The 26,595-nt window shown below is 41.1% G+C and overlaps 2 protein-coding genes across 3 annotated transcripts in view; both read left to right on the top strand.

The window, feature by feature from the left end:
• Positions 1–17,328, top strand: part of LOC143026513 (golgin subfamily A member 7) — a 31,763-nt gene extending 14,435 nt beyond the window's left edge. For both annotated transcript variants that reach the window (XM_076187043.1, XM_076187044.1), the window contains exons 4-5: positions 12,218–12,319; positions 15,728–17,328. In XM_076187043.1, coding sequence (XP_076043158.1) covers positions 12,218–12,319; positions 15,728–15,775 — 150 coding nt within the window. In that variant the 3' untranslated portion in view covers positions 15,776–17,328. The remainder of the gene's footprint in view (positions 1–12,217; positions 12,320–15,727) is intronic.
• A 3,901-nt stretch (positions 17,329–21,229) lies between these two features.
• The window catches only part of LOC143026191 (uncharacterized), a 242,874-nt gene continuing 237,508 nt past the window's right edge, over positions 21,230–26,595 (top strand). Inside the window, exon 1 of the mRNA XM_076186206.1 lies at positions 21,230–22,133. The gene's annotated coding sequence lies outside the window, so the exon portion shown is untranslated. The remainder of the gene's footprint in view (positions 22,134–26,595) is intronic.

Here is a 26,595-nt window from a genome sequence, read left to right as displayed (position 1 = left end):
AGGATGCAGGGATGACCTGTCATCCAGGAGGTGCCATGATGAGAGGGAGGGAGGAGGGTGGAGGGGAGTGGAATATGTAGGGAATGGAATGAGTGGGAGTGGTTTCTATGCCTTTTTTTTTTCTTTTTGGCTACCCCCCGTGTAAGGGGGAAAAAGCTTTTGGTATATGTATGTACGTACTTCATTACATGGCAACCCTCCTCTCTCATTTACTCAAGAATCAGTCAGTCAGTTGTTGCTTCAAGTCTCATTAAGTGGAAAACCCACAGCTCCACAATGGATGGCATCAACCCTTGGAACTTCCCATAGATCTCTATGGGAAGAAACTTTGGACTGCTGTCTGTGTTGTATCAGTGTCACCAGCTGAAAGTGGTAGAAAGAGAAGAAGAGTTAACAGTTGTCAGCTCCCCATGTATGAAAAAGTGTAATACATACATACATAAACCAACAGCTTTTCCCCCTTACAAGGGAGGTAGCCAAGTCAAAGGCATAAATCCACTCCCATCCATTTCATCCCCATATACTCCACTCCCATTCACCACCCCTCCCCTCTTTTCTTGGCTCCTCCTGGATGACGGGTCATCCCTGCATCTTGCCCACTGCCCTGGGTCAGAAGCAATGTAGCAAAAGTGTAATAAATACAGTTGAAGTTACTAGAGAGAGATCTTGGTCCAAGAGACCAAGTATCAGCCCCACAGGGCTGCACCCCCTGATAGAGGTGAGGGGGTTAGTGGGTTTTGAAAGTGGGCAGCTTTGCAGTCCATCTTGCAGGACCACCACATGCAGGTACCCATTATTGGTCCCCTCAAGAAGTCACCGATTAAAGAAGAAGAAAAATCTTGGGTCACGTCAGCTTATCATCCATTCACACCCACTCTCTACTCTTACCTATCTTTTGCCATGCTTGATACACATTCCCTTGGTGCCCAAGGCCACTCTTACCTCATTCATCCATCCATTCTCTCTCTCTCTCTCTTTCTCTTTCTATCTGTTTCTCTCTCTCCCCCATCTCTCCCTCTGCCTCCCACACACTTTTTGCTCGTCCTTTTTCAATCATTCTTTCCATGTGTCCAGACCATCCCCATATTCTTTGATCTATCGTATCTGCCAGTTGTCTTTCCATCCCCAATCTCTGCCTCACCTCCTCATTTCTCACTGTTCATCCTCGTAACCTCCAGTATACTTTTTAAGAACTTTATTTCAAGCACTGCTAAGAAGGCTCATAGATAGGATTGATCAAAGAATATTGGGATTGTTTGTGTATATGGATAGAACAAGTTAAAAGTGTGGAAGTCAGAGATGGATGGAGTGAACTTGAGAGGAGGACAGAGAATGAGATAGATATATGGGGTGTTCTTATTTGTTATTTTGTAGTTGCTGTGCTAGGTTATTATCTTCAGGGGATGGGGGGTGAGGGAGTATGTGTGAGAAAAAATTTGATAAAGCCCGAAGGAATTTCTCCCCATCTCCTTTTTTGCATGAGGGGACAGAGAGGAGGGGTCGCTGAAATAATGAAGCGGCCTTGCTGTGGATGTGCTGTGTCTTGTGACACTGCTTCTGACCCAGGGCAGTGGACAAGATGCAGGGATGACCCATCATCCAGGAGGTGCCAAGATGAGAGGGAGGGAGTGGAGTATGGTAGGGATGGAATTGGTGGGAGTGGTTTTTATGCCTTTTTCTTTTGGCTACCTCCCTTATAAGGGGGAAAAAAGCCTTTGGTATATGGATGTAAGTATCTGCATAGGCGAGTGCTTTGGTGTCATGTTTTGGATCTAGTTTTAGATCACTTCAGAAGAGGTTGAATAGCATAGGTGGTAGTATTGCTCCTTGTGGAACTCCATTTCAGAGTCATTTTGTCCCAAAAATTGTCTACCAGCTAAGTTATCTAGCCATTTCTTGGCATGGTTGTGAATATCTGTCTTTATGATCTTTTGACAGTTTTTGTGTAGGAGCTTTATTAGTATTAAATATTTCTTATTGTTTTGAGCTACTATAACTTCTTCCTCGTGGAATTTTCTTGTTGAATCCTTCCAGCATTTAATGAATGATGTTTGTTAGCAGCAAACTGGTGGAGTGGCCCTTTTTGAATCCATATTTGAAGTGGGTAATTCAATTGTGTTTCTTTCTCAAACTAATCATTCTATCAGCTTAGATATGGTGTATAATAGTGAGATTGGGCTTTGGGAAGTAAAAAGTTAGAAATAAATGACTACTTAACCACTTCAATACGGGACTTAAATCTCGCGGGCAGCAACCAATGCCAGACGTATGACGTAACGAAATAATATTCGCATCATAAAATATAGTTGCCGCTTATATCGATCGTTCTCTCTTTCACCCGCGAATTTTGAAAACCACAGAGAATGGGATTCAGGGCGCATTTGGAAGAATGTAAAAACACAGGGGCGACTACAATAAATATAATCAAGACGCCGATATGGCAGCGTCGCGAATCCACTTGCTCCTCATGACGCCTACGTGTGCGGCACCGTATGGAAGGGGTTAAAGGAGAAAAAAACAGGCATAATGTGCTTTGTCAAGACCAAATTCGATGTAAATATTGTTGTTCAGGTGGATGAGTGAAAGTATAACATGGTAGGGAATAGGAGAGGGAAAATGGGAGGTGAAGTGATGATGACAGAGTAAAGAAACATGGCGATAAAGCATACACCCACCCTGAACTCATCCTTCACTCATCCAATAACTCGCTTTTTGTCCCTCCCATCTTAGCGCGATGTGGATGGTCATCCCTGTGCCATCATGATGTATACATACATATGCCAAGGCTTTTTGCCCCTGACAAGGGAGATAGCCAAAAAACAAAACCATGAAAACCACTCCCACCCATTCCATCTCCAACATACTCTACTCCCCTCCATCCTCTTCCCTCCCTCTCTTCTTGGCACCTCCTGGATGACAGGTCATCCCTGCATCTTGTCCACTGCCCTGGGTCAGAAGCAGTGTCACCTTCCACACCTCTTTTACTAGTTTTTCTTCATTCATTCTTTCCATGTATCCAAAACATCCCAATACTCTTTCATCAACCCTATCTCCCAACTCCTTTTCCACCCGTTCTCCTCCTCACCTCCTCATTTCTCACTCAATCTAGCCTAGTAACCCCTATCATACTTCCCAGGCACCTCATCTCAAACACATTCAAACTCCTCCTCCCTTCCTCTCTTATGTTCCATGATGATGTATGGAAAGTAAAAATGTAAAGTGTTCACCACAAGTGTATATGATGGCCATGCCCAGTTAAGGAATTGTAATTTTTTGCATGCATAATTTTTGCATTTCTTTAACATTCATTGCTTTTTGATCATTATACTGATAGAGTATAGCTACATATACATTGGTGATTGTATATTCAGTTACATCAATGCATCTAATTCATATATTGTGTTCATAGCAGGAAATAGTCACAATCATGCTGTCAGACACATTCCCGTGAACTGTGATGGTTATTAGTAGAGAAAAAGAAGATATATTAGTGCCATGTTCTTACATACATACATATACAAGGGGCTTTTTCCCCCAAACAAGGGAGGTAGCCAAACTCAAATGCATAAATCCACTACTACCCATTTCATCTCCACATACTCCATTCCCATTCATCATCCCTCCCCCCCTCCCTCCCTCTTTTCTTGTCTCCTCCTGGATGACATGTCATCCCTGTATCTTGCCCACTGCCCTGGGTCACAAGCAGTGCAGCAAGGCCGCTTCATTTAATCAGTGACTGCCCCTCCCTCTGTGCTAAAACTATACTTATTTAAGTACTGGATTAGATACCTTACCAGTCACTGAGAACACAACGCTACATCCCAAAAGACAACAACAAGGCATTTTTCCTGAATCCAACAACAAAGCACTAAGTCGGAGCTCAGTTGTTGGCCCTCCTTCCTCTTCGACGAGGTGTGTGTATTTACCTAGTTGTATTTTACGGGAAGGGGAGCTACACTCATGGTGTCCCACCTTTGTATCTTGCAGTGTCTAATTTGCTCTTAAATTCGTGAATGGTTTTTGCACACACTATTTTTTTGTCAAGCTTGTTCCAAGTGTCTACCTCTCTGTGTGGAAAACTGTTCTTCTTCAGATCTCTTCTATAACTATGTTTTTTTAGTTTCTTTCCATGTTCTCTTGTGTTTCTTCTTTTTGTGTGTGTGTGTATGTATATATATATTATATATATATATATATATATATATATGTATGTATGTATGTATGTACATAAAAGTGTAATGAGAAATAGACATCTAGGAATGGATGCTAAGATGAGGTTATATGAAGGAGTGATTGTGCCAACAGCGTATAGGGCAGAAACATGGAACATAAGAGAGAAGGAGTTTGAATGTGTGTGAGATGAAATGTCTGAGAAGTATGATAGGGGTTACTAGGGTGGATCGAGTGAGAAATGAGGAGGTGAGGAGGAGAACAGGGGTGGAAAGGGAGCTGGGAGATGGGGTTGATGAAAGAGTATTAAGATGGTTTGGAAACATGGAAAGAATGAGTGAAGAAAGAGTAGTAAAAGAAGTGTGGAAGGCAGAGGTGGAAGGAGTGAATATGAGGGGGCATCCTTGGAAACGATGGATGGATGGGGTGAAAGGGGCATTACAAAAGAGAGGAATGTCTGTTGAGGAAGGACGGGTGAGGACAGAAGATAGGGGTGAATGGAGAAGGGTTGTGTATGGATGGTGCTGTGATGCATGAGGGGGAGTGGATGGGGGATGGGGGGTGAGGAAGTATGTATGAGAACAAATTTGATGCAGCCCGAAGGGATTTCTCCCTGTCTTCTCCTTTTCTGCATGAGGGGTGGAGGGGGGGGGGTCACCGAATTTATGAAGTGGCCTTGCTGTGGATGTACTGTGTCTTACGACACTGCTTCTGACCCAGGGCAGTGGACAGGATGCAGAGATGACCCGTCATCCAGGAGGTGTGAAGATAAGAGGGGGGGTGGAGGGGAATGGAATATGTTGGAGTGGTTTCTATGCCCTTTTCTTTTTGGCTAACCCCCCTGTGTAAGGGGGGAAAAGCCATTGGTATATGTATGTATGTATATATGTACATATATGTTAATATCCCTAGGTTTTGTAAATTATCTTTGTACTGAAGAGAATTCTGGTTGAGATTGAAATATGTATGTTTTATATATATATATATATTCTGTATATAGTGAGGCCTCTTTGAATTTATCAATATGCTTGTACATGTTTTTTACAGTGCAGGTAGTCATCAATTTATGACTGAGTTATGGTTTGACTGATGAGTTACAAGTTAATGAGGTTGTATATAGGTCTTAGTTTTATATATGGTGTAAAAATCTTTGGATTATTAATTGTACATAAGACTTTGAGTGTATTTGCATCAGTTCTTTCATATAATGCACATTCAAGAGTATCATATATGATTAATGTAGAAAAATGAAGCTATGAATATTGCAAATGTACGCAATAAAGTTCAAAATATGAAAAACACAAATAAAAGAGAAGACTTAAGCATATTGTAGCTGAAGCAAGAGGCATACCATTATTTTCCTGATAATGTGTTAACATTTCTCACCTATGTTTGTGTACATACCTATACAGATGTTGCACGTGCACACACACACACACACACACACACACACACACACCACAGCATATATAAGTTAGCATAGATGTCTCAAGTCCCTCGTTTATTGCTGTGCATTTTTAGTTATTTTCTATCACTGCACCATTGTCTGACAAGGTTTAGTTAAAACACTATCAGCATTAACCCCTTCGTTACCGACCTGTCAACCTTACGTAAACAAACGTTTCAAACCGTCCCACGAATGGCTGGAGCCTAATGTTTGTAAACACAGACACTTGCCACCACGTGGGTAGAAATAACCCAGAAACCGAGGCCTTGAGAGCCCTCAATACACACAGCTTATAACTGTGACACGTGCGTGTCACGGGGAGCACGCTCGGTTCCTGGCGGGTGCACTCAGCCATGACACGCAGGTGTCACAAAACACACATCCGGTACTCAAGGGGTTAAATCTGGCTGTCAGCGCACTTATGTATGAAAAGGTGTAAGAAATACAGATCAAATTGACGTAGATGCTGGTCCTAGTTCAGAGACTAAGTGTCAGCCTCTCAGGGTTGCATCTGTTAATGGACATGAGGGGGTTGATAGGTTTTGAAAATAGGCAGCTCCGCTGTTCATCTTACAGGACCACCGAGGGCAGGTACCTGTCATTGGTCCCTGGCAGTCTTAACCTCTCCATTACAAGTCGAATGTTCACATGTTAAGCTGCCTGATGTACAATAATTCAATGATGCATCACAATACGTGCATTATGAAAATAGTCAAATGAAAGAAGAAAATGTGTGTGCATGATAATTTGTGAACCTATAACAGCAATGATTGTGCAAACAAATATACAGCTACCTTTTCGTAATACAGTTTGAGATTGCAAGTTTTTGTAATAAGACATGATGAATAATGGGAAGGGAAATTTTGCATTACACAGTTTTTATAATTATATGAATTGCATTAAGAAAAAAAAAATAGCTGAGTTGACTTCACATGCTACTAGCCAACATCACACTATTGTTTGCATTTGAGATGTTGCCACTGTGTATGTGTTTACTTTATTTATTTATTTATTTTTTTATTTATTTTATTTTTTTATTTGCATGATTTTCTAACTTGCAATGTGGTGTGCTTATATACTGCAGTTTTAACAGTATTATATGATAAAAGTGATATTAGCATACAAATGCCATGGGTAGCGAGTGAGTTGCTAGTGATAGTATTCATTATAGGACTCCAAAGCATGCTGCATACTGCAATATTAGTCTCATAATGCAACCTCCAATATTGGCATTAATCTTATGGAGAGCATAAGTTTGAATTATGTGATTTTTACAATGCATGAACTCCTACTACATGTAACTCGTGTAACTAGGATGGTGGGTTGGGTATAGATAGGTGTGGTTCATCTCACAATGAGTTTCTAGTTACAGATTTTCCGTTATCGTTGCTCGGAAGTTTCTTCTTCTTCTTCTTCTTCTTCTTCTTCTTCTTCTTCAATTATTACCCATACTGAATTGAGTGGTGATCTTACAGCCATTTGTAATATCTTGTATTTCATCACATTGAAATTTATTTCTCTCTCCTGGTTTCACTCGTACACTGTTCAGGTCTTTTTGTAGCAACCTACAGTACAATCCTCTCTTTTTCTTGTTTTCCTTATAATCTTTGCATCACTAGTGAATAAGCTACCGTAATTAGCCAGATTACTTATCATGTCAACATCATATAACAAAAACATAACTGTTGCTTATACTGATCCTTGTGGGACACTGCTGGAAACTTCCCTTCATTAATGTCTCAATTAATCTGATCTTCAGAAAGTCTCGTTCATTACAACAAATTCCATTTAAGACTTCTATGTTCCAGCTTCCTCAATAACTTTATGTCAGGTATCAAGTAGAGAAGAAAAGGTAAAAGGTGCAGTTACATACATTCATACATATACCAAGGCTTCTTCCCCCTTACAAGGGGGGTAGCCAAAAAGAAAAAGGCATAAAATCATTCCCACCCATTCCATCCAAAGGTGCAGTTGGAGAAATGATAATGGAAGAGAAGGCAGTAAGAGTAAGATGGGCAGATTATTTTAGGGAGTTGCTAAATGTGAAGGAGGATACGGAGGGAAAGGTAATTGCAGTGGGAAGTACTAAGAAAATGACAGTGATGAGTGAGAGATATGGAAAGATGAGGTGAAGGCAGTAGTTAAGATGATGAGAGCAGGTAAGGCATCTGGGTTGGATGAGTGTCATGCAGAATATCTAATAAAAGGAGGTACAGTGATGGTGGACTAGCTGGTGAGGTTATTTAATGTTTGTTTAAGAGAGGGTAGAGTGCCTGAGGACTGGAGGAGTGCCTGTATAGTTCCACTTTACAAGGGAAAAGGGGACAAGTGTGAGTGTAGTAGTTTCAGAGGGATCAGTTTGTTAAGTGTAGTTGGGAAGGCTTATGGGAGTCTTGATTGAAAAGATTAGGAGAGGAACAGAGGGAGTAATTGGTGAAGAACAGTGTTGGTATAGGACAGGTAGGGGCTGTGTGGATCAGATTTTTGTGGTAAGACATGTGAGAAAGCTTTTTTTTTTTTTTTTTTTTTTTTTGGGGGGGGGGCTTTTTGGATTTGGAAAAGGGTTATGACAGGGTAGACAGAAAGACACTGTGGGAGGTATTATAGATATATGGGATAGGAGGAAGGCTTTTAAGAGCAGTCTAAAGTTTTTACAAAAGTAGTAGAGCTTGTGTCAGAATCGGAAATGGAGAGAGTGAGGGGTTTGAGGTAAAGGTGGGACTTCACCAGAGATGTTTTATGTTGCCATGCCTATTCAATTTATACATGGATGGGGTGGTGCAAGAGATAAACAAGGGTAATGGATTGGGGATCGGAGATGGTTTAAAAAAAATGGAGAAAAGTGGGAGATAAAGCCAGTTGTTTACTGATGACACTGCGCTTGTGGCGGGATCAGAGGAGGGATTGAGGAAGTTAGTGAGAGAGTTTGGGAAGGTTTGCAACAGAAGGTAGTTGAAGATAAATGTGAATAAAAGCAAGGTGATGAAATTACAAGGGGAGAAAGTGGCAGCAGACTGGAAGTGAGTATTAAGGGAGAGAGACTGGAGGAAATGGATAGTTTTAGATACTTGGGTGTGAATGTGGCAGGAAAGGGAGGAGTGGAGGTGGAGGAATGTAGATTGAGAGAAGCAAGTAAATGCCTTTGGGGATTAAAAAGCGTAATGAGAAATAGACATTTGGGAATGTATGCTAAGAGGAGATTGTATGAAGGAGTGATTGTGCTAACAGCATCGTGTGGGGCAGAAACATGGAGCATAAGAGAGGAGAAGTTTGAATGTGTTTGAGATGAGGTGCCTGAGAAGTATGATAGGGGTTACTAGGCTGGATAAAGTGAGAAATGAATAGGTGAGGAGGAGAACAGGGATGGAAAGGGAGTTGGAAGATATGGTTGATGAGAGAATATTGGGAATGTTTGGGCACATGAAGAGAATGAGTGAAGAATGATAAGTAAAAGATGTGTGGAAGGCAGAGATGGAAGGAGTGAACATGAGGGGGTGACCAAGGATGAGATGGATGGATGGGGTAAAATGGGCATTAGGAAAGAGGGGAATGTTTGTTGAGGAAGGAGAGGAGAGAACAGAAGATAGGGGTGAATGGAGAATGGTTGTGTATGGATGATGCTGTGATGCATGAGGGGGAGTGGGTGGGAGATAGGGGGTGAGGGAATATGTGTGAAAAATAAATTGACGCAGCCCAAAGGGATTTCAACCTGTCTTCTCCATCCCCGCATGAGGGAACAGAGAGGGGGGGGTTGCTGATTTAATGAAGCAGTCTTGCTGTGGATGTGCTGTGTTTTACAACACTGCTTCTGACCCAGGGCAATGGGCAAGATGCAGGGAGGACCCATCATCTAGGAGAAGTCAAAATAAAGAGGGAGGGAGGGGAGTGGAGTATGTGGGTATGGAATGGGTGAGAGTGGATTTTATGCCTTTGTTTTTTGGTATATGTATGTACTTTATATGTATATTCCTTTTCCCCAGTATGGAGGAATGCCTTCCTGTGGATTTCTTAAATTTCTTTTTTCCTCTAGGATTCTGGCATGAATATAGTCTATTTTGTGAGAAAGATGACCAAGTTGGCCTGTCGTACTTTCTCCCAATCTCGTCTGTATCCATTTGCCTTCCCAAATTCTACTCTTCCTTACTTTGTTGTCTCATAACTCTGCACGTAGCCCAGAAGCAGATCCTTTCCATTGCCTCCTTAGGACTTCTTTCTCTTAAGTTCATCACCCAATTCTCAATCCCGTACTTTATATGATAAGTCATCACTTGCAGGGGACTCATAGCCTAAAATTGGTCAGTCACTGATTTACCCCATAAGTCTTGCAAAGAAGAGATTTTGTGTTGTATAGTGTGAGAGTAGGGTAGTGTAGAATGTGTACTTTGTGTTCTGTGTGGTAGTTGTTTCTGGAGCAGTTGGAAAGACTGATAACAGTAAGAATCAAATAAGAAATTCCTAACTTCTCCAAACACTAGAAGGCACTTAAATCAATATCATGACCTCTGAACAGCCAAAAGAAAAGAAAGAAAAAAAATATATATATATATATAATATATATATATATATACAGTAACTCCTTGATATCATGGATCTTGATATACCAGATATCAGATATAACAGACAAAAAATCTGACAGGACAAATCCACACTATAACAGATTTTCATCTGTTATAGCGAGGTATCCTCGGTTATAACAGAACTTCAGATATAACAACAGACTCCTGTCCCCATATCATCTGTTATATCAAGGGTTTACTGTAATTTCTAATCCTACTAATTTCTAATACCAGATGAACTTAGAGATATAACAGATCTGTCCAGTATTTCCATCAGATATAACGGATCTTCAGATATAACGACAGACTCCTGTCCCCATATTGTCCATTATATTGTGGGTTTACTATATATGTGTGTGTGTGTATGTATATATATATAAAACCTACAAAAAATGCAAACTATGTGGAACCCACTGATGTTCATATACACATAATCCTTATTTTAAAATCTCATACAGTTAATGTAGCATCAGTCACACTTCTCATCATTTCATCAGATGTTCTTTTATTTCACCCTACCACTCTTGGGGTATCTCCTATGATATCTCCCACCCCCCTTACTCTGTGGCCTATCACTTCTTCTGATCCTCCACTTTTGTGCATTTATCTAACTGTAATATATAGGACAAGAGCTGTGCCCATGGAGTCTCGGCTCAACACTTTAGTTCATTCATCCAACTAACCCCCTCTCTTGTGTTGGCGGCATGTACATTTAGTCACCACTTTTATACCACCCAGTCTGTCTTACTTTCACATACGTCATATGTTTGTCCTTACAAAACAATATAGTTATACTTGGTTTTGCTTTCTTTCGCTCTTACCCCCCCCCCGTCTCCTCCAAACCCTCGTCTTCCACTCTCATTTCACTCATAGCCAAGATGGCCAACTTGTTCTCTTTCATCATTCACACTGATTTTCTCCTTGTGCACAGTTACATCTCTACACCCCCATGCAATAAATTTTCAGGATCAAGGATCCTTCGGTAGCTGGCCAGGCTCCCCTCAGCTCTGTACACATATGTCTTATAGCCTTTCCCTTTTTGGGAGGTGAGGCTGCTAGCCTATGATGCCCTTATCCCTTTTAATATGCCTTTTGTAATGCAGGGAATTCAAATAAGCAAACTAGGTCAGTGTAGTTCTCACAAACAGCTCAACCTAGTTTTATAGTTCCTAGAGACCGAGCCCAAGCCAGCCAGGAACTTAACAGGATTCTTGACTGCCTCCCACCACCACAACATGAACCCAAAACTATACAAGCCAGAAAGTACAATAGATGGTAATCCACTATACCAGGGTGTCCTAAACATAATCATTCATACCAGGATATTTTCATATTGCTTACTACTGGCATCACAGACACAATTGTATCATATTTGGAGAGAAGGGGTGATCAGTTTCTTTCATAACTTGTCATAGTTTACTGACACCAGGCGAACCATTAACTTCACCTCCTCAATCTGTTAATAAATCAGTCAGGTGTTTCAGTACTCTCTTGCAGGAAGCCTACAACCCCAAGGTATCTGGCAACAACCAGTGAGGTGGCCCATAAATCACTCGGAGAAGAGAACTTGTATTGAAATAATGATGAAAGTTAGTTGTGGAAAACATGGCTTTTATGATTTGATTAGATGGTCTTTTGACAAGTTGATGTCATAAGTCGAGTGTCACAACAATAAAATTAGGAAAGATTACAAGAATTTACCAGAAAATAAGAATAATGGAGACTGCAAGAGACCATAAGGCCTACACTAGGTGCTGTCAGATGTATGCATTAGTATGAACTGAGGATGAAAATTACCCATTCTCCATAGGACTGAGATTCCTAGGCAAAGGATGAAACATTGTACGCTCTTGATTTTATAGTGTATTAAACATATAGAATGAATTTAAGACTGATTAAATGAAAAGTAACTAAAGTATTTTATCAAAGTGCAAAGCAAAATATGTGTGACAGGACATACTAATCGTATAAATTCATGAGTTTTATACTTACATTTTTCTCCAATACATGACTAATTTTAATGTGTAACACTGGTATTTTTCAGATGATGAAGAGGGTAACAAGATATGTCGCAGATCAGAATGAACAAGTATGGGCACCACGGGGACTTCTCATAACCAATCCTATAGAAAGAGGACTTCGAGTTGTATCCTTTCACATAAATATTTTTTCTTACCTTATTTATATACCGTATTTTCCGGCGTATAGTGCGCGACTTTTTTCCGTTGGAAGGGCCTAAAAATGGGGGGTGCGCGTTATCCGGCGGTGCGCATTATCTACGGCCTATGATAAAAAATTCTGCGGCTGTGTGTGTAATTTTTTTCACAACAACATGACGATGTTGGCCATCACAAAGACGGGACGGCGCACTTCTCCGTGACGTTCCGTGAGAACAAGAAGAACAGCCATGGTGACATGAAAGAATACGCCAGCATGGGCTATATAAATATTTGGTATAGGTAGGTATCTATCGAATCTTATTTTTCATGTTTAAATAGGCCTAAACACCATGAAACATGATCAATATTCATGATATTTGCCCATGTTCACAGCATCCTAGTTTGAATTTTTATGTTGGCTTTGTTGCTTCTCTTTAGGTATTGTTGCAGCCGTTCATAAACTCGTGTCAAACACCTGACTACAACACCCTCTTTCGGGAGTTATATTAACTAAACGTCACCTCGATGTTATTGCAGGTTCAAAGCTAAAACGAAACAGTCTGTAGTTTGTTTCAGTATTAAATAAAAAATGGTAAAGACGAATTATTTCCTCAGGATATAAAATGAACATTTTCTATAAAAATCCCAAAATTTTTCTGTATATTACTTTCAATAAACTTTTTTTAGATCATATTTCCTACAAACTATTTAAGCTACAAAGTAATAAGGGACCAACGCACAACATGAGTCATATACCGGTACATGTGGTTCCGACTTTTTCTTAGTTGTGTCCTGATTGATGCCTAAACTGACACTTAATTTAGTGACAAATCAACAGATTTCCCAGCGGTGGCTCTAGCCAATGAAAAATACTTCTCCATGTAACCTTGTTCACATGATACTAAGTAATTAATCGCCGTTATTTCATTGGTTTATTTTTACTAACATTGATTATCTAGTCTATGCAAATATTTGGGATCCGTAAAACAGCACTGGTACCAACATCATGAACGTTGGCCGTTTTAGCTCACCCGGAATATGCTAGATCAGGGCCAAGATTGACAGTTCTATTGCCAATCTAGCCTACACTAAACACCCTCTTGCGAGAGTTTGTTAAACTAAACGTCACTTCAGTAAAGACACTTATGAACCGAAACACAGTTTGTTGCTGCATGGCGGTAAAAACTTGTACACGGTGATAAAAACTTGTAAGATGAATTATTCCCTCAGGATAGTAAATTACAATTTTTCTGTAAAAATCCGAAATTTTTCATGTACATTTTGTATTCAATAAACTTTTCATGGCTCAAATTTCCCACAAAACAATGGACCAACGCAAGCAGGAGTCACATACATGCAGTTCACGAGCTTTAGCCACCAGTGACTTTTCCTGGCATGCGCGTTATACGTCGGTGCGCGCTATCTGTGTACTGAGATAACGAAGTGCATGGGTGCGCATTTTAAGCCGGAAAATACGGTAATTGAATCACAACCATACTTTTTGCATAGATGTAAGTAAAAACCTTGAAATACAGTTTCATCTTGTGTACATATCCGTTTTAGCAAAATAGACTTTCTAAGATGGACTAATTGGGGAGAACCCTTGGATGATAGTATAGTTTAACAAGGTGCAGGGATGACCCGTCATCCAGGAGGTGCTCAGATAAGAGGGAGGGTGGAGGGGTGTGGAGTGTATTCAGGGATGGAATGGGTGGAAATGATTTTATGCCTTTCCCTTTTTGGCTACCTCCCTTGTAAGGGGGAAAAATCCTTGGTATATGTATGTATGTATAGTTTAACTTAGGATTGAAAGGTGTGTTTGCCATATCAATTGATATTGCAGTCAATCAAGATGAGGTTTAGAGGGTACTGTATTTCCATTTACTCAACAGTCAGAGGGAAGGATTAGGGAAGAATAATTTTGGTGTACTGAAGGAGGGTACAGAAGAAGTGTTGATAGCAAGACATATGTGAGAAGTATTTGACAAAAGGTAAGGAAGTTTTTGGAGCTTTCATGTGTATAGAGAAATTGTGAACAGATAAAAGACTGGTGCAGTCCAAAAGGATATTCTTCCAATTTTTCATTGGGTAAAGAAATCAGTTAATGATACCATAAGGGGTGAAAGTGGCAGTAGACTGGAAGTGAACATTAAGGGAGAGCGACTGGAGGAAGTGGATAGTTTTAGATACTTGGGTGCAAGTGTAGCAGGAAAAGGTGGAGTGAAGGTGGAGGTAGAATGTAGATTGAGAGAAGCGAGTAAATGCCTTGGTGGATTAAAGAGTGTAATGAGGAATAGACATCTAGGAATGGATGCGAAGAGGAGACTGTATGAAGGAGTGATTGTGCCAACAGCACTGTATGGGGCAGAAACGTGGAACATAAGAGAAGAAGAGAGAAGGAGTTTGAATGTGTTTGAGATGAGGTGTCTGAGAAGTATGGTGGGGGTTACTAGGCTGGATAGAGTGAGAAATGAGGAGGTGAGGAGGAGAACAGGGGTGAAAAAGGAGCTGGGAGATAGGGTTGATGAATATTAGGATGGTTTGGACACATGGAAAGAATGAGTGAAGTAAGACTAGTAAAAGAGGTATGGAAGGCAGATGTGGAGGGAGTGAACATGAGGGGACGTCCTAGGATGAGGTGGATGGATGGGGTGAAGGGGGCTTTGGGGAAGAGGGGAATGTCTGTTGAGGAAGGAAGGGAGAGGACGGAAGACAGAGGTGAGTGGAGAATGGTTGTATATGGATGATGGGTGATTGCATGAGGAGGAATGGGCGGGGAGGGGTAGGAGGTGGTGTAGTATGTGTGAGTAAATTTTGACGCAGCCCGAAGGGATTTCTCCCCGTCCTCTCCTTATATGCAAGGGGGGGTCGCCGATTAAATGAAGCGGCCTTGCTGTGGATGTGCTGTGTCTTGCGACACAGCACAGATGAGAGGGAGGGTGGGAGGGGTGTGGAGTGTATTTAGGGATGAAATGGGTGGGAGTGTTTTTATGCCTTTCCCTTTTTGGCTACCTCCCTTGAAAGGGGGAAAAAGCCTTGGTATATGTATGTATGTATGATACCATATACCAAAGACTTTTTCCCCCTACACGGGGGGGTAGCCAAAAAGAAAAAGGCATAGAAACCACTCCCACCCATTCCATTTCCTATATATTCCACTCCCCTCCACCTTTCTCCCTCCCTCCTATCTTGGCACCTCCTTGGTAGGTTTTACAGACATGAAGCAAAATTGCTGTGAACAACAGCTCCTTTCATTCTTTGTCTATTGTTTTAAAGCATATGAGTTCATGTAACTTCATTTGTTGTGTAAGATAATGATAATTGGTATAACTTTAGTCCAAAACCTGCATACAGTCTTCTTGCTCCAACATGTATTTCCTTAACTTGTTTCACAGATAGAAATAAGTGTTTTGACAGAACCAGCAGCAACAAGATCATCATAAGGAAGTGGTGACAGTGATGATGTAGCGAATGTGATCATGAATGTGAGCAGAACCTGTTGAAATGTGAATGTGCATGCTTGTTAAAACGTGTTAAACATGAAATCATCTGCAGATCCATTCTGAATGTTTGTTGTAGTTTAAACCCTCTCATTGTAGGTATCATAGGTGTGAATGAAAACTTCATCCATTTAATCACTCATTCATCAAAAGAGTATTATATTCATGTACTCATTAATTCATGCCTCATCTGCTTCCTGTGTTGAGTACGATTTCATTGTTAGGCTGTCTCCTATGGATGTTTCAGCCTACATTGTATAGAGAACATTTTCATTTCAACCTCAATGATTAGATGCATAAGTTGAATGATATACTTGGCAAATGTTATTTTATATGACAGAGTTTATTTCTAGTTCTGGGGCTACTGTGCTGATAATGAAAAGTCCAGCCACCCTAATGTGGGAGGTCAGGGGTGGGGTGGGCAGGGAGGGAATAGGGTATCAATTTGTGAAATGCCGTGGAGGCCTGAAAAGTTTGTTTGAGTTTGGTAAGAGCATATGGAGAATATAACACTTTCCAACCTGCAGGGTGTCTGCTTATTATATTCGAGGTGCCAGCTTTTGATAGCTATTTTTTCCGAGCCCAACTTTATATGATATTCCCAAGGTTTTTGTGTTTTTGTAATAACATTTTTTCCATTCAATATAGTAAAATTTTATATGCAGACGCTAATCCAAAGTTATGTAACCTGATGTCTGCATGGAGCTGTGTATGTTGCAGATGAATTGCTGCATCTATTCTATATGCTTTAAGTTTTAGCTTTGGATTGAATAAAGAAACAGCTTAGTTTCTTACATTGAATTCATGGGCTAATAACCACAATCTAACATTTTGTCAACATTGGATGTTGAGAATGCATCCTTATTACTTCACCTTCATGACATCTATGCCTCTTATATACTCTTATCTCTTATGCTATCTGACCTCCATAGGGCCAACACCCTCATAGTTTTGGACATAGGTGACGAAATGACCAACATGTACTGCGTAGACCATTTTGTGTTTTGCAGTAACTTGGTAGGTTTTACAGACATGAAGCGAAATTGCTTTGAACAACAGCTCCTTTCATTCCCTGTCTATTGTTTTAAAGCATCTGAGTTCGTGTAACTTCATTTGTTGTGTAAGAATTATGTGTAAAAGCTGTAATGCTGAAACTTGTACACATGTGATAATGTGTCACATGTACCCATAAGTGCTACAGTGGATGGTACAGTTTTGATGAAAATGTAACCGGAGGTCAAGGGTTCTTAGATCAGATGGAAACCCTCAGTTTCTTTTGTATGAAGTAATTTTTCATGGCACATATTTTTTACTACAAAGAAATCTGGGTTCAGGATGGAAATACCTGGTGGAGAACAAAATCATGGTTGAAATGGTATTTGCAGCCATGAAAGGATAGCTGGTTTGGCTTATGTTTGAAATCTTTGGTCCTATTAGGTAGTAATCCTTTTTCCATGGTCCTTTCTTAAGATTTTGAATAAAAAGAATAAAAACGAGTTTGATTAGTTATTAACCTTTTCACATGGATGCTTTGCATAAGTGTACAGATTGTATACATCATTAAAGATCATGATGATGAAATCAGAAGTAAAGAGAGCTAATTTGAGGATACAGCTGAAGATGAGATGGATGGAAAGGGTGAAGGGGGCATTGAGCAAGAGGGGAATGTCTGTTGAGCAAGGGAGGGAGAAGGCAGGAGATAGGGATGAGTGGAGAGTAGCTGTGTATGCAAGGAAGGGAGGTGGGTGGTGCTTATGGGTGAATGATATTTTGACAGCCTGAAGGGATGGAGAGATAGGGTCGCTGATGAAGTGAAGCGGCCTTGCTGTGGATATACTGTCTCTCACTGCATTGTTTTGGATCCAAGGTAATGGGCAGTACACAGGGATGACCCATCATCCATGAGGAGCTAAAAAGAGAGGGAGGGGAATAGAATGGGTGGAAGTGGGTAGGCTGCATGCCTTTTGACTTGGCTACCTCCCTTATAAGGGGGAAATTTGTTTTTATATGGATAGTATACATCATTATGAATGGGAACCATATACCGGAGAGTATGCTACTTCATTACGACACTAGGATATAGTCAAATAAAAAATAAATATGTGATTTAATGAAGGTATGGGAAAGTTGGATATCTTACCATTAGATGGATAGTCTGGTTAGGGAGATCAGTTTTGTATCTTTACTCACCAAAAGAGAGTAAAAACAGTTTACTTTCTAATAAAGGGTATGTGTGGTGCCACATACATACAGGGCAGTAAATTACAAGTTATGCCTTAGATATAGTAGCATGTGTCATTTTCTATTATAACTGCACCATGTAATTGACAAGCTCATTGGGGGGAGGGTGATGGACCTTATGGCCTGAAGGACCACGAGTCGTAGTCGGCCTTCTTTCCACTGAGATGGAAAAGTTGGAAGCTGACACAGGGAGATCGCCACGGGGGGGAGGAGGTATAGCCTGGGTGAGGTTTATCTAGAGCACGTCTCCTCCAAACCAATTCCCGCAGTTCAAAGGCACGGATCGCACTCGTTACATGGGCCCTTCAGGAGTGACTGGTGGGGTCTCCCTCAACATCAAGGGCACTCAGGAGGGAAGTCTTGACTACACTCCTTTGGGCCAGTCAGATATCGGACGAGAAGACAAGAAGAAACCCTTTCCGCCCATGGGCGAAGGGAGGTAATTTCCACCTGTCTAAGATTACCACACTGGTCCATGGAGGGACTGCAGTGATAGTGCAAAGAGCATGGTTTTGGGAGACCTCAAGTTTTTACCATGAGTTGAGACAATGAGGAAAATGAGAGCCCCAGCACCATAGTCCAACACCGAAGGTACCACTTGAATACAGTACTTCCGGAGGACCTTGTGCCCGGCACCCAGTCAACGGAGATTTAAAATCTCATCTTTGTAGCTTCATGGAAGTACCTGACCTGTGGAGCGAACGAAAGAGCCTGGCTTCGACCCAGAAGCCCAAGTATTGGTAGGTGTACACCCAAGGGAGGATGTCGCCTTGAAGAATAAGATGGTGTCGTTGCTTCTGCATCCTCAGACTCATTGCTCTGGTTTTGGCCATTGGGATATTCAGTCCTAGTCGGTTACATTCCAGGGAGAGGCGATTGAATGCCCGCTGAGCCCTGCAAAGGAGACAGCTGCCTCCAGTGATCACAAACATAAAGTCGTCCACATAACAGAGGAGGTGAGCATCCTCCCCTAGATTAAGGAGAGCCAAGTTCTCCATGAGCACATTGAAGAGGATAGAGCTACGAGCACCACCAACCCCCCCACCCCCTGTGGGGTTCAATTTTCCACCCTGTGGTATGAAGATAGCTGTCCCTGAAAACGCACTCTCGCTACCCCGTCTGTGAGGTGGTCTGCAACCTAGGTCAGAAGTCTACCTTTGACTCCCTTGGCAGAAAAGGATACAAGAATAGCAGAAGCACGTGCTAGCTCACATGTTTTTCCCAAATCCAGAAACACAACAATGGCAGGCTGACTACCGACCAGGTCAAGAAGGGTTACCATGCATTCAGTTCCTGCCACTGCCTTGAGGAAACCATACATATTGTGATGGAAGTGCTCCATCCACCACAGGAAGCGATTGAGGACCATCCATTCAGCTGTTTTGCCAATGAGGAATATGGGCCTGTAGCTGCTTGGGTTACTGGGGCTTGGGAATCGTCACCACATCTGCCTTTTTCCATACCGCAGCGAGTCGTCCCTCCTCCCAGAAGGTATTGATGAGTGGTCAATGCTGCCAGCTTCCCAGATGGCCCCAGTTGCCTCAAGAAAAAGCAAGGTACCCCGTCACAACCCAGAGTATTGTCCTTGCTCGTCTAGGAAGCCCGATAAAGTTCCTCGAGTGTAAAGGGACAGTCCGTCGAGGCAGCCGTGGCCATGGCAGTGTGGACCCCATATTCTTTACCCAATCGGAAGAGGTGTAGCTCCTGCCTGACAGAGAGGTGGAGTTGGGCAGTTGAGGAGTGGTCAGCAAATTGCTGCGCCAACAGCTCCGCCTGTTGTTTGGGTTGCATCGAAATACACTGCTATAGAGTTGAAGGGGCTTACTACTCTTTACATTGCATGATTCGTGCATTTTGAACACTAATGTACACTACTTTTGTACTGTACAAAATGGGGATGCATTTTTCCAAAGACCCAACAAAATTATTATGACATGCAATTCAGAACCGTATTGTTGTGTCCGGTGATCTCCATGGCAACATTCTCTGTAAGACTGGCTGAGTATCGACGCATTTGTTTGTCCTATCGTATACGCGAATGTCCTCTACATTGCGACATTCCCAGCTCTTCGACTTTATCTATTCATTGTTGTTTTCCTAGATTTAGAAGAAATGTCCTCGGTAGAATATACTTTATCAATATTCTTTTATAATTAGGAATGAGTAGGGGGTGGGTTAGGGCCGAGTACGTGTGAGATATTTTGTCGCAGCCCGAAGGAATTTCTCCCCGTCTTCTCTTTTTCTTCATGAGAAGGTCACCGATTACATAAAACGACCTTGCTGTGGATGTGCTGCATTGTTTCTGACCCAGGGCAGTGGGCGAGATGAAGGGATGACCCGCCATCCAGGAGGAGCCAAGAGAAGAAGGAGGGAGGGGTAGTGAATGGGAGTGGATTATGTGGAGATGAAATGGATGGGAGTGGATCTATACCCTTGACTTTGGCCACCTCCCTTGTAAGGGGGGAAAAGTCCTTGGTATATGTATGTATGTAGGGATGAGTAGGCCTGTCTCCAATCCTTGTACAAAGTGGACGAGACAAACTATCCATCAACTAATGGTTCCAGGTGTTTATTTGACACCTACTCGTTGGTATGGTACAACTGATGGTTAATTTTAATAAAGCCTCGGTATCGTATGAGCTAATTTTATATCGAGGATGAAATGTCAACCGCACAACTGGAAAATACCAACGTGTAATAATTGGTCATACGAGACTCGCCCGTCAATGTATAGGCCAAGGTCCAGCTCATTTTCAGGTCGTCACAACCATCGTTCGCTATAGTTGTGACAATGAAATTGTTTATTAGACAAAATTGTGTATAAGTGCGTGTGTTTTAAACCACGTGAGTCAATCTATTATTTCTGCCTAGTCACTCGTTTCTTTTGAAGGTCTGATCTGATATCCGGGTACCTCTTCCGTATCATAGATGTCGCGTTACACCTTGATGAACCATCAAGGTGTAACGCGACATCTATGATACGGAAGAGGTACCCGGATATCACCCTCACCATAGTCGCAGAAAGTCCTCAACTGTGTCTTCGTGTAATGTTACCATACGCTGATCCAATTCTAACGACACATCTCTGTGTACCATTTGAGTGATACATCTAAAAACTAGCTTTGCAAAAGAAAAGTAAGATAGTTCCACTTCCTATAGTCAGCGCAAGGAGAATTGGCCGATAAGGCGTGGCTAGGATATTTCCCGGTGTTGCCACATATGGGCATCCATGGCGAGAACGTGCGTGTGGATGCAATGTTTTCTGAATGCAGTGTGAGGGGGGCGGGGCCAGAGATTAGATGTAGTGGCAACGTCGCTCTCGCATGCACATATGCCATATCTACACTTAAAGAAACGAAACCTTTGTATAGAAAACATTGCTTTGATTTTTATCTCAGTGGTGGTGTGTGACAAAAAATTATAATATAATCATATGAGGCAACATTATAAAATTATAAAATAGAATTATATAATAAAATAAAACTATAAAATAATTATATGTGGCACCACAGGGGAACTCCCAGTGGTCCGCCCTAGCGGCCAGATCTCAGTGCATAGGGTATAGTGTATTCGAGTGTAGAAGTGGCTTGAGTAGCTTTGCTAAATCTACAAATTTCCTGACCATCCGCGAATATACAGCTTACAATCGCCCTTAACTAGCTGAATAAATGTTACTCATTAAACTTTACTCGTATGTGGAGAGTGAATTATGTAGGAAGCGTGAGAAATTTAACTTTGGAGAAAGAAAACTGCTCACATAGAAGGAGTCTGCGAACAGCAACGCCTTTGTATAGTAATGCGAAATTCGAAATTCCTTATTCATCTGTGGTCCCCCAACTCACAGTTGTTTAAATTGATTTTTTAATAATACAAGAGACCGTGAATAGTGCAGAAAGTGCGAGAAATAAAATTTGAAACGTCTTAAATTAACGGTCGTTGAGTTCGGACGTGCCCGCAGCTGGTCCATGGCCGGCTAGGCTTTCTTGGCTTTTCTGCGTTACACCTAATAGATACTCCAGTTGCTACCGTTCGTCAACACATGGCAGGAGCACCACCAAAAGTAAGTGCACAAATGAATGTTAAATATTCGAGGCGCCCAGCAGCTCGCCATTCAAACGTCATTTTATATTACTGCGCCATATGTATTGGGAATTTGGGGATTGCGAATGTGTGATCAGTGTGTGACTTTGCTCCATGCAGACACCAACCAACAGTTGTGTATACTGTCTAATTCTGATAACATAGGATACATATGACTAAACCAGTGGTTCCCAAACTGGGGTAAATTTTCCCCTGGGGGGAAATTTGAAGCTACCAGGAGGGAAATAATTACACTACCTACTAACTCATTAATTTAAATCTAAAGTAGAAGTCCTTTTATTTGTTACTAACCACACTCGCACCTTTCTCGACCGGCAACAAATTCCTCTAGCCTTTCTCAATGGATCGAAACCTACTACACATCTCCCCGTAATTGCCAATTTATCCTCCCAAACTGCCCCAGCAGACTGTAGTACTTTAACAAACCTTTGCAACCCACGCTCTACTCGTATGTGATTTAGGTGCTAGCTATGACGTATCATACTAATACTAGTAACAACTCAAAATCAAGTAGCGGAAATACTAAGAATGTTAAAAACTCGCACTAATATATATATATATATATATATATATATATATATATATATGTATATATATATATATATATATATATACACATATACATATATACATATATTGAAGAATGGGCGACAAAATGAGTGGTAGGGTGGTGAGATAAACACCAAGAATCGTTGGAGTTTTAATTACTGACGTTTCGCTCTTAACAGAGCTCTGAAGAAGCTCTGTTTAGAGTGAAACGTCAGTAATTAAAACTTCAACGATTCTCGGTGTTTTTCTCACCACCCTACCACTCATATATATACATATATATATATATACGTATATATATATATATATATATATATATATATATACAATTATACATATATATATATATATATATATATATAATAATAATAATAATAATAATAGTAATAATAATAACCCTTATCCTCACCTACAGCTACTCCAGTCACCATTTCTGTTAATATTCGCCTTAAATGCAAGCCGTATTTGCGACAAGATGTATTATGCATATGACTTATGCACATATTATAATGTCCATATTATAGTAGGAACGGAGATTTGGCTACAACCACACGTATCGGGCGCTGTGATTGATATTCCCGGTTATAACGTTCTACGTAATGATTTTGTATCCATCAAACTCAAGCATGGAGTATATATACATACATACATACATATACCAAAGGCTTTTTCCCCTTACACGGGGGGTAGCCAAAAAGAAAAAGGCATAGAAATCCCACCCATTTAATTTCCCATATATTCCACTCCCCTCCACACCTCCTCCCTCCCTTCTATCTTAGCACCTCCTGGATGGCGGGTCATCCCTGCATCCTGTCCACTGCACTGGGTCAGAAGCAGTGTCGCAAGGCCGCTTCATAAATTCGGCGACCCCTCCCCCCTCTCTCTGTCCCCTCATGCAGAAAAGGAGAAGACGGGGAGAAATCCCTTCGGGCTGCGTCAATTTTTTTTCTCATACATACTTCCTCACCCGCCATCCCCCACCTACTCCCCCTCATGCATCACAGCTTCATCTATACACAGCCCTTCTCCATTCACCCCTATCTTCTGTCCTCTCCCGTCCTTCCTCTACAGACTATAAATGCTATACAGTGCAGCCTGCAAACCCAATTGCCAAACCTTGGTAGCATTCCAACCTTGGTACAACTTGTCTGTTCTAGTGGAATACAGACCTCCATCAATTTTGCCAGATGATAATGCAAACTTAATAGGTTATATAAATGAACTCGGTGCTGGTAAAGAATTTAAAATTCTGGGAGATTTCAATTTATCCTTCATAGTCTTGTATCCCCCCCAACGCCATATTATATTAATGAAACATTTTTTTTTTTTTTTTTATATACAAGTTATTCATCACCCAATATGTTCAAGAACCTACATTTGTTTCCTCAGGAAACATTCTGGCTGGATCTTGTTTTAACAACAGTTAAAGGCAGAATTGTTTACCTGAAAATATGTCCGCTTTCTCCAAGCTGTGGTCACGTCATAGTATTTTTCCAATATATTTTCCAAGAGGAAGCAGCCTTGTATAGATCTGAACCTTTAACAATATACAACGCGACTGGGCGCGTGGTGACTACCAAAATATGAATTTACATCTCCAAATGCATGATTGGGACTTTGAGTTCCAACATTTGATACCAAACTTAGCGAAATACACCTTTCAGATTGTTATGTCCCCCAGGCTCATAAAGTAACTTCCCTTGGCATAATAAAATCCTACCACACCTACGTCGAAATAAATCACGCTCTTGGACAGAATATAAACAATGGACGCGACTTTGGCCATATATTACTTAGCACAAACTTCATCTTTTCCATGTCGCCAATACAGCATTAAGACCTGCTGTTGCCAGTGCTCAAATTAATTGTGAAGCTCGCCTGTAAGCACAGTGAAAGTCAAAGACCGCAAGACCAAATATTGACTCCCTCAAGATCCATGAAATACTCACCGACGATGCAATTTCTATGGCAAATGAATTTGTACGGGCCTTTGCTTCCGTCTTAGTACTCGAAGAGATTGAAAATCCGAACCCTCATCAATTTGCAACTGGTGTTATTCAGAATATATATTTTTTTTCTATCTACTGTTCAAGAACTTTTGGAGTCTTTAGACACAGATGAAACAATGGGACCAGTTCAGATTCAGTCCCTGGTGTTGAATAAATAAATAAGTAAACTACTTTGCCATACTCCTACTACCTCCTGTTTACCAAGATATTGAGCATACCAACAGTGCCTGACATATGGAAAGATTCCTATGTCACACCCATCTAGGTTCCCGAAGTGACCCATCCTAGAATACAGACCAATAATGACCAAAGTCTTGTCTAGCTTTTTTTTCTATTGTCATCTTGTTTTTACTGAAAACCAATTTGGTTTCCGTGCCAGAAGATACGTAACTGACCAGCTTCTTTTAATCTATATGATCACTAAATGGTACGATTCTGGATTTACAGTTGACCAGATCTTGACTTTGTAGAAGCCTTTGACCATGTACATCATGGCACTCTACTAGACAAACTGAAATCACTTGGGATATCTGGAACTCTCATGGCTTGGATCAAAATCTTCTTAGCAAATAGAACCATTAGTGTTTCTATTAAAGGTACGCTCAGTGTAGCCCTTATCGTAACTAGCGGTGTGCCCCAGGGTTCAGTTCTAGAACCCTTTCTCTTTCTGTTCTTTATAAATCGCATTCCTGTTTTGTCATTACATGGTGTTTGCAGACGACCTTAAACTCTTCATTCACCACACGATCTTATCTCCTCAATATAACTCTACGAACCTACAAATGTCGACATACTTTCTTCAGTCGCAGGTTCGTGGGATCGTACATTTGCTTTTCACAAATGTGTACATCTCAGATTTAAACGAGGCTTAGAACAGCAAGCTGAAACATATTCTCCAAACTGTAACATACTAGAAATTGTTCTTTCTTATAGGTACCTTGGAGTAATTGTAAACTGAAGTTCCATGCTCATATAGCTGACACAGTACATATTCCTGTTTTGGGGGGAAATACTTGTGCATTTCTGTGACATTTTTCTCTATTCTGTCAGTTTTTACTCTTCGCTTGGTACTTGCGGCCATAACTTCGTAAGTTTCTTTTACCCAACTGGCCCAAGCCAGGTGGGTGAAAATGAAATACAGAAATGTATGAATGGATAAATGCATAGACAGTAAAAACACAAACAAATACTAAATTCTCTGTTAAATTCACACGTAAATAAGTGAATGAACAACTGAATGACATTAGTCTGGCTGAGAATGTACACAAAACTTTAGGGACGAGGTGACCAGTATAATGCCAATTTTTTCCGTCCTTGGCCCCGCCCTCCCCCAGAACGCGAGCCAATCACATTCAGTGAGGGGTGCGGTGGGCGGGGCCATGCAAACAAAAGTGGTGTGACCTTCCTGCTCTCTTTGTCTCAGCTCAACCTTGCCCACAACATCCACCAATCACATTGTGTAGGGGAGAACAGTGGGCGGGATCATGCAAACTAGAGTGATCTGATCGCCGTATTCTCTCTCTCTCTCTCTCTCTCTCTCTCTCTCTCTCTCTCTCTCTCTCTATCTCTCTCTCTCTCTCTCTCTCTCACTCTCTCTCTCTCTCTCTCTCTCTCTCTCTCTCTCTCTCTCTCTCTCTCTCTCTCTCTCTAAGTCAGTCACTCTTATTTTCTTTCAGTCTCAGTCTCTCCCAATTTTTCTCTTTCTCTGTCTCTCTCAATCTCTCTTCCTCTCTCAGTCTCTTTTTCTATTTCTGCCTGTCTCTCACTTGCGTCTTCTTCAGATAAACAATCATAATTTTTTTCATAGCTAAGGCATTACATATGATAAAATAAGATATACTAGAGAGAAAAATGTGATACAAC

This window comes from Oratosquilla oratoria, chromosome 6 (assembly GCF_046742065.1).
Source record: "Oratosquilla oratoria isolate Oo_2021 chromosome 6, ASM4674206v1, whole genome shotgun sequence".
Lineage (NCBI taxonomy): Eukaryota > Metazoa > Arthropoda > Malacostraca > Stomatopoda > Squillidae > Oratosquilla > Oratosquilla oratoria.
Note: the sequence above shows the minus strand (reverse complement) of the source record. Positions and strands in the feature narration are given on the sequence as shown.